This window comes from Gopherus evgoodei, chromosome 4 (genome assembly GCF_007399415.2).
Source record: "Gopherus evgoodei ecotype Sinaloan lineage chromosome 4, rGopEvg1_v1.p, whole genome shotgun sequence".
Taxonomy (NCBI): domain Eukaryota; kingdom Metazoa; phylum Chordata; order Testudines; family Testudinidae; genus Gopherus; species Gopherus evgoodei.
Genome location: NC_044325.1, coordinates 14,745,144 through 14,758,548, shown reverse-complemented (window position 1 = coordinate 14,758,548; position 13,405 = coordinate 14,745,144). Strand labels below are relative to the sequence as shown.

The window sequence follows — 13,405 nt, the reverse complement described above, 5'->3', positions numbered from 1 at the left end:
TGCCAACCCTAGCAATCAGCGTTCAGTTGCAAGGCTATTTTACCTTTTAAGACAACAGATGGAAGCTGGTATGCTCCTTTACACTTCCAGGCATAAAACAGGAGCAGGGGCAAGAAGGAGGGAAGGCAGCGGCATGCTTTATGGGTTTTCAAAGGTTGTTTCTGTTTATGGAACAAGTAAACAATATAAATTAATTCCCCTTTCTCCCACAATAGAAATGACCCATCCCACTTACCACTATGGCAACGCTTCAAGGCAGAGGAAAGTGAACACCAGGCACAGGGCTCCTGTTTACTGATCCTAGTCCTGGTCCGGTATCATGGGGCTGACCTCTCACCCACTATTTATCAGCTGGCTCAGCCTTGAGCTGCCTGGCAGGACAACTTTGCGGGCTGGAAGCTGAGCCCTGAGGCGGGGCTGCAGTGTGTGTATGTGATAATGCCGAGGTTACTGTGGAAAGGCCTGAGCGGGGACGAGAGAGTTGCTGAGGGGGGGATGTGCAGATACTGGAATTAGGATAAAGTGAGCACAGGAAGGGGGAGGGAGGAGGAGGAGCCGCCAAGGGGGGAGGTTCAGCGTGAGGGAGGAGAGTCAGTGAGGCGCTCCCCCCAGGGAGGGGGGGTCAGTGGGGAGCTCCCAGGGGGAAGAGGGGCAGCTCCCGCGGGTGGGGTGCGTGTCAGTGCATGACACAACCGGGGGTTCGGGTCTCTGGGACACTTCAGGGGCGGTGCCCCAGCTCCCCGGCTCCTGGCGCTGGGGTGGGCTCCCCCGCCGCGATGTGCGCGGGCAGCGGGCCCGCTCCAAGCGCCTGTCCCTGGCTGCCCGCCCGGCCAGCGGCGGCCACTCCCCGGCGGGGGCGGGCTTTGGGCAGCGGCGGGCCTGGGCCGTGGCCAGGGGGCGGGGGGCGCTCGTCCAGGGTGGGGCCGCCTCTGGCCCAGCATGAATCTCCTGGGCTGAGCGGGCCCCTCCAGTGCGCTGCGCTCCAGCCATGGAGTGGGCCGCGCTGCTCCTGCTCCCGCTGGCGCTCTGCGCGCTGCTCTACCTGCTGGGCCGCTGGCTGCTCGGCCTGGACGGCGACCTCACCCTGCTGTGGGCGGAGTGGCGGGGCAAGAGGCCAGGTAACCCCCGGGTAGTGTGGTGCCCAGGGCCGCGCCCTGCCCTGTCCGGCGCTGGGGGCAAGAGCCAGTGGAGCGGCAGCAGCTGCAGGGGAGGGGTGGAGGCAGCATGTGCCTCACTCAGGGTGACCAGCTGTCCCGATTTTATAGGGGCAGTCCTGATAGTTGGGGCTTTTTCTTATAGAGGCTCCTATTACCGTGTCCCCCGCCCCCCCTCCTGATTTTCCACACTTGCTGTCTAGTCACTCTAGCCTTGCTGTGGCTTTTGTGCCTGGGGACATGGATTTTAATCCGATTTAGTTAAAGGGGTGGAATATTTTGAAGTACCTTAAACTCCTGTGTGGACTCAATATCTAGCATTCACGTGGCTGGAGTCAAGTAAACTGAATTGAGGCCACTTTGATGCTGAAGAATGAGAGTGTTCACACAAGTATTCGGGGGGGTAGACGTGTTAGTCTTGATCCGTAAAGCGGGAAAGCTCCTGCTCCAAAACATCTGTTAGTCTATAAGGTGCCACAGGATTCTTTGCTCCAGTGTTCACACAGGGGTTTAATGCAGTTTAACTAATCCACTTTGGATGCACACCTTGTAGTTAATGTGGATTGTTTTCCTGAGTGCCCTTGTGTAGACACGCTCTAGGGTAGACTTGGGAGTGTGGGGATCACAGGGAGTGTGTGTGTGTGTGTGTGTGTATGGAGGGGAGGGTAAGACTATGGGAAGAGTGCTGGGAGAATCACACGGGTGTGGTTATGGTGTAGAAGCCAGTGGAGGAGGAGAGGGGCCTGGTGTAGTGGTAGCAAGGCAAAGCAATGGAGTAAATGGTGTGGAGGATGTGACCCAGACCTGGGTCTGGTTTCAGTGGTAGCCATCTTAGTCTGTATCAGCAAAAAAAACCACGAGGCATTCTTGTGGCACCTTAGAGACCAACAGATTTATCTGGGTATAAGCTTTTGTGGACTAGAACCCACTTCATGATATGTATGAAGTAAAAGATACAGGCGCAGGTAAAAATACATGAAAGGATGTGGGTTGCTTTACCAAGTGTTAAGTCAGTCTAACCTGGGTCTGTGTTTCTAGCAGGCTAGCATGTCTGGCTCTATAAGATAGGCTGCTGAAGTCCCAAGCTGCAGGGAAAATGGGGTCAGACTAATCTCAGCGCATCAGGTGGCAGTCCCAAGAGGGTCTCTTTGGGATAGTCACAGGAAAGTATATGTGGGGGATGGGAAGAATCTAGGATGGGGTGGGAGTATTTAGGTGTGTCTACCACATCTCTATTTATACTGTCCTTTGAAAGAAACTGTAGGCTGGAAATAACCTGCCTCTGACCAGATAATGCTGATGATTGTACCCTGCACAGCTGTGGAAAAAACAGGGAAGAGGTCTTTTGAAAACATTTCTGTATTACTTATTAGTGCCATCCAACTGCTAGATGCTTCACAAATGTGCAGGACATTCAAAAATGTACACTCATACCTTTTGAAAAAAGGCCAGCTATTTAAACATTTCGACCTGAGGGCAGAAAAGTTAATCAGCAAGACTTGTCCATCTCAGCTGTAATGGAGATAGTTATGAAACTTTTGTAAGAGGTTTCAATTTAGTTTTTAGTCTGTTTTAAACACATGTTCACTAATACAGTGCTAATAATTCTTTCTAGATTTCTTCTAGTATGATGTCTAATTTGTTCATGTTGTTACTTTTATAGCATCATAAGCTTGCTAGGTATTCTACAGAACAAATGAAAGACTGCACTGTTTAGAAAGAACCGACTGAATAAGGGTAACAAATAAAATGAGGGGATGCGGGTGAGACAGGACAAAGATTGTAACAGTTTACAAGAAAGTGTTACTGTTCCCACACTCTTCATGCTCCTGAATTTGCAAGCTGCTTAGGCCTTCTGTAAGTGTGTGTGTGTTTTTTGTTTTTTTTTTCCTCTGTGTGTGTGTGTCAGGCTACCTTCCCCTCTTCAAAACAGACTGTCTTACTTCATCAGTTAAATTCAGCCCAGGCACTAAGGTTCCATTCACATAAAAACTGTTAATTAAAAAGCCAGTAAGGAAATTAAGCACACAATATGAACCAACTGTGTGTTTTCAAGCTCTCTGTGTAATGTCCTCCCAAGGGTGTTTCCCTTCTTCCTTGCCTTTCATCACCTCAGCAGATCCTGACTTAAGAAGGATTTCATAATCTGTGCCTTTGATTTTAAGTTTGATAGAGTAGATGACAGATCTGTTACAGTGCTATGTGCATCAATGTTAAAAATTTAAATGTTGAATAACAGTTAATAAATATCTGATGGATCTTTTCAATACAGTTTTCTTGGTTTTACATTGTTTCAGTGCTGTCAAGTTGTTTTTATAGCTGTTCATCAGGGCCACTGCAAGGATATTCTGCGCCCTAGGCAAAACTTCCACCTTGCGCCCCCCACTCCTGCAGATCGGTTCATTGAGGGGCAAATCCCAACGAGACTTTATAGACCCCAGGGGCCAGCCATGCCTGGGCCAGCTGGGGCCAGCTGGGCCCAGGGGCTGCTCCCTAGACCAGGTTCCCCCTCTCCACCCCTGAATTCCCTGGAGGTGCGCAGCTCCCCCCTACCCCAGTGGCCCACATCTCGAGTTCAATCCCTGGCTTTGCCAGGCTTGGGCCGCTTCGGCAGGGAGGAGCCGCCTTCTGGAGGCACTGGAGAGCCAGAGCATCCCGGCAGTGGCGAGCCCCAGCCATGGAGGAGCTGGCGTGGCGTAGGAGGCAGCAGACCTGCAAAGGTGGCGGTGTTGCTAGTGGGGAGCAGCAGCCCCTCTTGCCCAGGCTGCAGCCCAGCATGCCCCCGGGGGGCTCCTGCAGGGTGCAGCGGATGCGTGCAGGCACCAGCCCCCATGCGCCCCTGGCTCTGCCCTTGCCTAGGTTACCATATTTCAACAATCAAAAAAAGAGGGCTGCCTCCGTCCCACCCTGATCCACTCCTTGCCACCCCTGACTGCCCCCCTCAAAACCTCCAACTGCCTGCTCCTTGTCCCCTGACTATCCCCTCCTGGAACCCCCCAACTGCCCCAACCCTTATCCACACTCCTGCCCCCCCAAACAGACCCCCAGGACTCCCATGCCCCATTCAACCACTCCCTGCCCCCTGACAGGACCCACAGAACTCTTGACCCATCTAACCCCCCCGCTCCCTGTCCCTTGACTGCTCCAATCCCTCTGCACAGCCTGCCTCTCTCCCCCCCCCAGAACTCCATCCCTCTGCACAGCCTGCCTCTCTCCCCCCCCCAGAACTCCAGACCCATTCAACCCTCCCTTTGTCCCTGTCTGCCCCCCCCCCCAAGACTCCCCTGAGCAGGCCCATGCCTGTCAATACTGGCTCCACATGGAGGCAAAATATGCTGCCGGGCTGCTGTGTGCTGAAGCAGCAGGGTGGGGCAGGGGGGCGGTGCTCTGGGAGGGGCAGCAGTGGCTCACACTCCCAGGAGCTGCAGAACCTGAGCATAGTGAGGGGGGAGTTGGGGGGCATGCCTGCAGCCCCTGTGCACCTCTTGGCTCCTCCCTCACTGCTCTTGGGCTCTGCGGCTCTGGGGAGTGTGAGCTGCTGCTGCCCCTCCCAGAGCAGGCTCAGGGCCCTATGCCCCAGTGGCAGCTCACGTGCCTGGGAGCCGCAGAGCCTGAGTGCGACAAAGGGCAAGCCAGGAGGTGCATGGGGCGCTCCTGCCTGCATGCAGCTGCTGCAGCCTGCCTGAGCCCCTTGGGGTGGGAGGTGCCGGGCTACTGCCTTTGCAGGGCTGCTGCCTCCTTGCACTGGCTCCTCCATGGTTGGGGCTTGCCGCTGCTGCAAGCGGGAAGCTCTGGCTTTCCAGTGCCTCCGGAAGGTGACTGCTCCCTGCTGAGCCAGGGCACTGTTTTTTGGTGTCCAACGACTTGGCGCCCTAGGCGACTGCCTAGTTCACTTAGTGGTTGCACCGGCCCTGCTGTTCATCAGTCCCACTCTTTTTTTTTCCTTCCTTTAGGTTCCTGTTTTGGTTCCCATATCTTTCAGTAGCTACGTGTGACCTGTTTTCAGGTGCAGATGCAGCCATTGTGTTCTCAGGTCTTTAATTGGAGATTGCTTTCTACAAAGCCCTGCAAAACTAGCTATGTTGATACCACAGAAATGGATGCCTTGTGGTTAGGCTCACAAGGTATTGGGCATTGTATGAACATAAAGGAGGCATGACCCCTGCCTCTGAGATGACAACCTATGGCTTGATACTGCAGGCTGTTTTGTGTGGTCAAACCCTATGCCTATGGGGCTCCACATGGACAGAGGGTTCAGCTCTCCAAGTGGTTAGTGGTTTGCAGGACTGGGGGCCAAAGAAAGAGTTAGGGTACAAGATGCACATAGAAAGGTCAAAATGGTGATCTGGCCATAGAAATACAGGCAGCTTTGTGAAATCTGCTCATGACTTCAGTTCCACTGAGACTGCTATTAAAATCTCCTTTTGAGGATAAAGGGAAGTCCTATATAAGCACCACCAGGAAATCTATTTGACTTCTTGAGGTCCTTCCTCCTATTCTGCTCAGTGCAGCTTTTTGAAAGTTGATTACAACATCTTAACTAGAACGCTGGCCAAAAGATTAGCACCTGTAATATAAAGAGGAAGGTGGTCTTACTTCAAGTCCGATGTCTTAACCATTGTAAAACCAGGGCATTTTTTCCTAGTTCTGTCACAGACTGAGCAATTACTCTGGGTGTTCTAGTAAAAACTGGTTCTTAACTGTGAGCCTTTGAAAATCAGACTGTCTAAGATTGCCAGAGGGATCTGTACATCTATTTTTCATTTACAGACTCCTAAAAAAGTTGAAAACAGCTGGTGTACAGCTAAGGAAGGCTGTGCTTAAGCTGCATACTTTAAGGGTATGTTTACATGGCAACAGTGTAAAAAAAAGGCACAAAAAAACCAGTGGCACTGAATCTCAGAGCCTGGGTCAGCTGACCTTGGCTTGGGCTGTGGAGCTAATAATAGCAGACTCTCAGGCGGAAGCCCAAATCCAGCAAGGAGGGGAAGATCTCAGAGTCAGGGCTTCAGCCTAAGTATCTACCCTTCTATTTCATAGCCCTGCAGCTTGAGCCCCCTGAGCCCAAGTCTGCTGCAGGCTACCTGTGGCCATGCTGCAGGTCTTTTGTTGCAGTTTAGACGTACCTAGTATGTGCAGTTTGGCAGAGGCAAGATCTCCATAGCATTCCTTGGCTTGATTCCTTCGTTCAACCTTCCTGTGGTGCCAAAGGATTAAAGGAGGACTCTAGCATGCTTTTTAAGATGTGTGGGAGCCGTGCTCTGAAGCATGTTAGGAACTGCACAGCTCCTTAAAAGTTTGCAAGGGGGCCTGCCTCCTGTGGAATACCCTACTGTGTATAGGACAGGCTGTTCCAAAGGTATTGAGCCAAATAGCTGCAGGTTGTGAAATTTAAACATGCTTTTGATCAGCAATCAGAGCTTCAAATTCTCTCTTTCTGTATAGGTTTCAGAGTAGCAGGTGTTAGTCTGGAGCCGCAAAAAGAACAGGAGTACTTGTGGCACCTTGGAGACTAACAAATTTATTTCAGCATGAGCTTTTGTGAACTACAGCTCACTTCTTCAGATGCACAGAACGGAACACACAGACAGGAGATATTTATACATACAGAGATGGAAAGTTGGAAGTATGCATACCAACAGGAAGAGTCTAATCAATTGAGATGAGCTGTTGTCAGCAGGGGAAAAAAACTTTTGAAGTGATAATTAAGATGACCCATAGAAGATGTGAGGAGAACTTAACATAGGGAAATAGATTCAATTAGTGTAATGACCCAGCCATTCCCAGTCTCTGTTAAGGCCTGAGTTAATTGTGTCTAATTTGCATATTAATTTGAGTTCAGCAGTCTCTCTTTGGAGTCTGTTTTTAAGGATTTTTTTGTTGCAAAACTGCCACCTTCAAGTCTGTCACTGAGTGGTTAGAGAGGTTGAAGTGTTCTCCCACTGGTTTTTGAATGTTATGATTCCTGATGTCAGATTTATGTCCCTTTATTCTTTTGCGAATAGACTGTCCAGTTTGGCCAATGTACATGGCAGAGGGGCATTGCTGGCACATGCTGGCATATCACATTGGTAGATGTGCAGGTGAACGAACCCTTGATGGCGTGGCTGATGTGATTAGGTCCTATGATGGTGTCACTTGAATCGATATGTGGACAGAGCTGGCATCGGGCTTTGTTGCAAGGATAGGTTCCTGGGTTAGTGTTTCTGTTGTATGGTGTGTGGCTGCTGGTGAGTATTTGTTTCAGATTGGGAGGCTGTCTATAAGCGAGGACTGGCCTGTCTCCCAGGCCTCCTTCTGCCTCCCTAAGTGGTTGCTAGATAGCAGGGTGTGTTTGTGTGTATCTGTACATACGTGTACACTTGCCTCTCTTTACCCACTTCTGTCTCTTTAGTGGTTGGTTGCAGATATTGGGGGAGCGGGGAAGGCTGAAGAGAGAAGTCTGTCGCACCTTTTAAAAGACAGTGAGGTTTGTGGTCATTCATACCTCTTCCAGAAGAGTGTTCCATAATCTTGCACCAGTTGATGAGAAAGTGTTATCTCTGCTTTCAGAAGTTTGACCCTTGAGAGTGATTGTTACACTTCTCAGAAGTGTAACTGTGTTGGAGGAGTGAGACCTCCTTCAGTGAGAGATGGTCATTTGAGGACCTGCAAGTCACCTACAATGATGATCTCTATTTTGAAATTAACATGTAGGAGCCAGTGTACAGAGTGAAACAACTCTAAGCCCTTTGTGCCCCTCATGTTGCTCAAGAGGCAAGCCGATGAGTTTTGGACTTCTTTTTTTTTTTCTTTCTAAAGGTTTGTGCACTCATTCCCAAGTATGGGGAGTTTCAATAATCCATTCTAAAAGTCATGTAGATGAGGCTCATGCTGGTCTGGCCGTTAGCTGAAAGTAGATGCTGTAACTTTCTTGCCAGTCACAGAAGGCTTCAGCACAGGCTAAAATTCCCAGGGTTTGAGGAAGGCTTGTACTGCTGCAGCTTCACTGCTTTGGTACTCAGCTTTACTCTAGCTAGCTTAGCTTGGGTATGTCTACTTGGACTGCAGTTACACCCAATGATTGCAATATAGACATTCTCAGCATCTGAACCAAATGAGAGAGAGAGCTGGGTGTTGTGTCATGTGGCAACAACAATATGCAGACCATTCTGTCTTCTACCATTGGCTTAATTAGGCAGGAATGGTAGCACTGGCTGTAAATAAGGTTTCCCAACAGTTCCCATTAGAAGACCCTGTTTTCAGCTGCTTATAACTTATCTATCTGGGCTGAAATTTTCCATGCTGGATGTCTGCCTCAGGCTGAATTGTTTTGGAAAACTTCAGACAAAACTTTTCAGCCATTTCAGACAACCAAGCTATAGAAAAATGCAGCAGTTTACACATGTTGAAGTCTGGTTCCCTTCAAGTAGGGGGTAGCTCAGTGGTTTGAGCACTGGCCTGCTAAACTCAGGGATGTGAGTTCAGTCCTTGAGGGGGATCATTTAGGGAGCTGGGGCAAAAATCTCTTGGGGATTGGGCCTGCTTTGAGCAGAGTGTTGGACTAGATGACCTACTGAGGTCCTTTCTAACCCTGATATTCTAAGTACCTCCATACTTTGGAGCAGGGACTGGAAATAGGTGTGCCAAAAGGATGTGTCTTTTGTGGTCCCCCATGAAATTTTCCCCAACTTTAGCCAAGTAATAGTTTTTTAAAAAAACACATTTTGCATATACTCAATAGAGACTTCAGACATTTTAGTGCTAAATTTGAAGACAATTCTATTTTTACTGGGCATGCACCAGCATGGGGCGGAGCAGGACTTGCCCTGCAATTGCAGCTCTGGGCTATTGTCAACCAGGCACCTGAATAGACAGCAGTAGAAAGCAAAACATTCCTTTCCTTTCGGAGGGGGAAAAACCATTTCCTTCTAGATCACCTTGGCTAGTGAGTCAGAGTTTGTTTTAAAAGGTGGGGGGGACAGGACATTGATAGTTAAGTGCGGGATAACTAATGCATGGTAGCTATCTTGCTGTAAAACATAGTGGAGACAGGGGACTTTAATTTTACCATGAAACAAACTATGGGTGAGGCCCGTCACAGGGGGATAGGTAGGTATAGTGCTGACCTTGCCAAGCTCCCTTGTAAACACAAGGGCCACTTAGGATTTTGAGCAACAAGTATAATGTTCTCAATGGAAAAACAAACCTTTGTTTATCTCTGGCTTTGTTGAGACACTGAGAAGAGATTGTAGACAGTCTTCCAGCAAATCAAGTCCACTTCTAGTTAGAGCCTTCAAATGCCTTTGATTATACCTGGTTTATCAGACTAGAACACCCTTCACATAGGTGTTTACTAGTTAGCCCTCCAGTCCCCAACTCCATAGTGGCTTGTGTGGAAGTTCTCACTGTCTCATATGCAGTGTCCATTGTCCTCATTAAACTGGTTTGAGGAGTTTCTAATTATTTTTATAAGGCATATCCACTCTGGTAACTTTTTCAGCCCATCTATAGATCTTCTTAGCCACAGAGGTAGTAACTGTGAAACCAATTTTACTGTCATAGATGCAGGGAATTTCTGATCATTGTGAAAAACAAGCTGTTGACAGATACAAGATCTTTTTCACACATTAGAATAATAGTGGTGTCTTTAGACCACAAATAAGATGAACGTTTCATGCTAAAGGCTTTCTGAACTGCTAAACTCTCACATTTTGGAGAAACTATTTCCATTCCACTCACATATTGCGTGTCAAATTGTCAGCTGTTAATGAAGTAAACACTAGTTGAGTATTTGTCTTGGTGTTGGAAAAACGAAGGGAAAACTTTAGCGTATTCCAGATTGATGCAACATAAGAACCTCATTAGCTCCCAAAAATCTGTCAGTGAATGAAAGCAGGGTGGTAAAGTTGTACATGCTTATCTTTTAATATACAGTATATGACGCTACAAAGAGGTAGGGCCCTACCAAATTCACAGACCATTATGGTCAATTTCACAACAGGATTTGATAACTGGTAAATTTCCCCATTTTCAGATGTTTAAATCTGAAATTTCATGGTGGTATAACTGGGGGGGGGTCCCAACCCAAAAGGGGATATTGTGGGGGGTGTGCAAGCCTGGTGTTTGTGTGGGATTGCCACCCTCACTTTTGTGTTGTCTTCAGAGCTGGACTCTGACAGCAGCAACTGTGGAGCTTTCTGCAGCCTCAGAAGGTTCGTGGAGGTGGCTCTGATCTCCCCTGTGTTGCTGAGAGCACCCCAGCCTGGGGCTCTTAGCTGCTAGTCTGGTCCAGCTGAGGGGGGCAAGACTTGCACTTCCTCTGCATAGCTGCTCTTGGGTACCTCTTCCAGCTGCAGAAAGCCCCCAGCTCTGCATGCCCCTCACTTCTTGCTCCCATAACTCTGCAGCAGGAGGGGAAGGGGTCACTGTACCAGGTGCACCCCCCCCACCCCCCTTCCAGATGCAATTATTAGCTTGTTTCAGTAAAACTTAAGGTCATGTGAACTTTAGAATCAGAGTATAAGGGTTGGAAGGGACCTCAGGAGGTCATCTAGTCCAACCCCCTGCTCAAAGCAGGACCAATCCTCAACTAAATCATCCCAGCCAGGGCTCTGTCGAGCCTGACCTTAAACTCTAAGGAAGGAGATTCCACCATCTCCCTAGCTAACCCATTCCAGTGCTTCACCACCATCCTAGTTAGTGAAAGATTATCCTAATATCCAGCCTAAACCTCCCCCACTGCAACTTGAGACCATTACTCAGTGGTACCAGATGACAGAACAAGGAGAACAGTCTAGATCCATCTTGATTGGATTTACTGATTGACACTTTACAGCAGCAAATAATACTCAGGGCTCAACTCCCTGATTGGTAGATAAGGCAGCAGAGATGGTTTTGTAGGGTAGTGATCTCAATTGGTAACCTCAAACTTGAGAACCACAGTCTTAAGTTAACAAAAACAAGTGGGGGCTGGGGCGGGGGAAAGAGTTCTGGTTTCAAATGTTATTAATTGAATGTCTGCATGGAGCATCCAGCAGCTGTCTGTCTTCTTTCCTAGTCTCTGTGCTGAAAACACCTGTCTGTGCTTAGACACGGATTTTTCTGAATCCAGAGTTTGTTGGAATTGTCAGACAGTGCTGAGCTAGCCTTCCAAGATGGGGGATTCTGCCTTCCACGGAGTTCTAAAACTGTAGCACAGGCAAACTACAGTCCACTTTTGCAATATTTTTATAAACAGGTATCTCCACGCTGCAATTCTTATCAAAGAACAGGAATTTCAGTAAGCGAGGTTAAAGCACCTTCAACAGGTGCATTTGTGCAGGGTCAAAAATACACAAGGCTTTTAGGAACCCTGCTGCAGGTTGTTGAAACTTTTGAGTCATTTTTGCTGCATTGCTTGACTCTTCCCTATAGCAGTAGTATTGTCTGAGCTGCTTTGCCATGCAAGAAAACACCTGCTGAGCACTGGCATTTAACTCAGCTTTGTCAGAATGATTTTTAGTACATCCATTTGGGGTGACCAGACATCCCAATATTTAGGCGTTTGTCCTGTGTTCTGACCAATGTTTGTCCTGATATTTCACACTCAGCTGGCAGCACTCTGTTTTTTGGGTTCTTTTCTGCTCTGTCAGCCATCCTCCCCCCCCCCACCCCATGTGTCCCGATATTTTCTCTCTCTCATCTGGTCATCCTACATTCATTACTTTGTTGTAAGCTTCGTGGATTACATGTCGAGATTCAAACCAAGTGATTAAGTCCATCAGTCCTATGGCATTCTTGGCAACGAACTGAACTTCCTTATTCAGTTAACCATCATTTAGAAGAGTTGAAAGCTCTGTTAAAACCTGCATCTTCGGTGTCAGTGTGAGCTGTTCTGAGACGAACCAGAGTAGCTCTTCTAGTGAGCTGCATGGTATTGTACAGCCTGAAACTAGGAATTCCAATGAGTCCTTTAAAACAATGAGGAGTCCAGTGGCACCTTAAAGACTAACATTTATTTGGGCATAAGCTTTTGTGGGTAAAAACCCCCACTTCTTCAGACGCATGGAGTGAAAATTACAGATACAGGCATAAATATACTGGCACATGAAGAGAAGGGAGTTGCCTTACAAGTGGAGAACCAGTGTTGACAAGGCCAATTCAGTTAGGGTGGATGTGGTCCACTCCCAGTAATTAAGTGTCTATACCAAAAGAAGGAAAATTGCTGTTGTGAGCCAGCGATGCCCAGTCCCTATTTAAGCCCAAATTAATTCTGTAAAGTTTGCAAATGAATTATAGCTCTGCAGTTTCTCTTTGACATCTGTTTTTGAAAGGTTTTGTTGTTGAAGGATGGCTATTCTTAAATCTGTTCTAGAATGTCCAGGGAGATTGAAGTGTTCTCCTACTGGCTTTTGTATGTTACCATTCCTGATGTCTGATTTGTGTCTGTTTGTTCTTTTACATAGAGACTGTCCAGTTTGGCCAATGTACATGGCAGAGGGGCATTGCTGGCATATGATGGCCTATATCACATTAGTAGATATGCAGGTGAATGAGCCCCTGATGGTGTGGGTGGCTGGGTCTTCTGATGGTGTCACTAGAGTAGATATGGGGATAGACTAGGCAATGGGGTTTGTTTCTTGGGTTAGTGTTTCTGTGGTGTGGTGTGTAATTGCTGGTGAGTATTTGCTTGAGGTTGGGGGCTGTCTGTAAGCGAGAACTGGCCTGCCTCCAAGGTTTGTGAGAGTGAGGGATTGTTTTCCAGGATAGGTTGTAGATTGTTGATGTGCTGGAGAGGTTTTTAGCTGGGGGCTGTATGTGATGGCCAGTGGGGTTCTCTTCCTTGTTGGGCCTGTCCTGTAGTAGGTGACTTCTGTGTACCCATCTCATTCTGGCAGTCTGTTTCCTCACTTCCCCACATGGGTATTGTAATTTTAAGCATGCTTGATAAAGATCTTGTAGGTGTTTGTCCCTGTGAGGGATTGGAGCAAATGCAGTTGTATCTTACAGCTGGGCTGTAGACAATGGATCATGTGATGTGTCCTGAATGGAAGCTGGAGGCATGTAGGTAAGTATAGCAAGTCAGTAGGTTTCCGGTATAGCGTGGTGTTTGTGACCATCACTTATTTGCACTGTAGTGTCCAGGAAGTGGATCTCTTGTGTGGATTGGTCCAGGCTGAGGTTGATGGTGGGGTGGAAATTGTTGAAATCCAGGTGGAATTCTTCAAGGACCTCCTTCCCGTTGGTCCATCTGATGTCATCAGTGTAGCACAAGTAGAGGAGGGGTGCTA

General features: G+C 48.1%; 1 protein-coding gene across 2 annotated transcripts in view; it reads left to right on the top strand.

Moving 5' to 3' along the window:
• Positions 1-916: 916 nt before the first annotated feature.
• Positions 917-13,405, top strand: part of DHRS7 (dehydrogenase/reductase 7) — a 42,875-nt gene continuing 30,386 nt past the window's right edge. The window contains exon 1 of one of the 2 annotated variants that reach the window (XM_030558512.1): positions 917-1,118. In XM_030558512.1, the coding sequence (XP_030414372.1) occupies positions 989-1,118 (130 nt within the window). In that variant the 5' untranslated portion in view covers positions 917-988. The remainder of the gene's footprint in view (positions 1,119-13,405) is intronic. The other variant, XM_030558511.1, reaches the window with a different exon arrangement.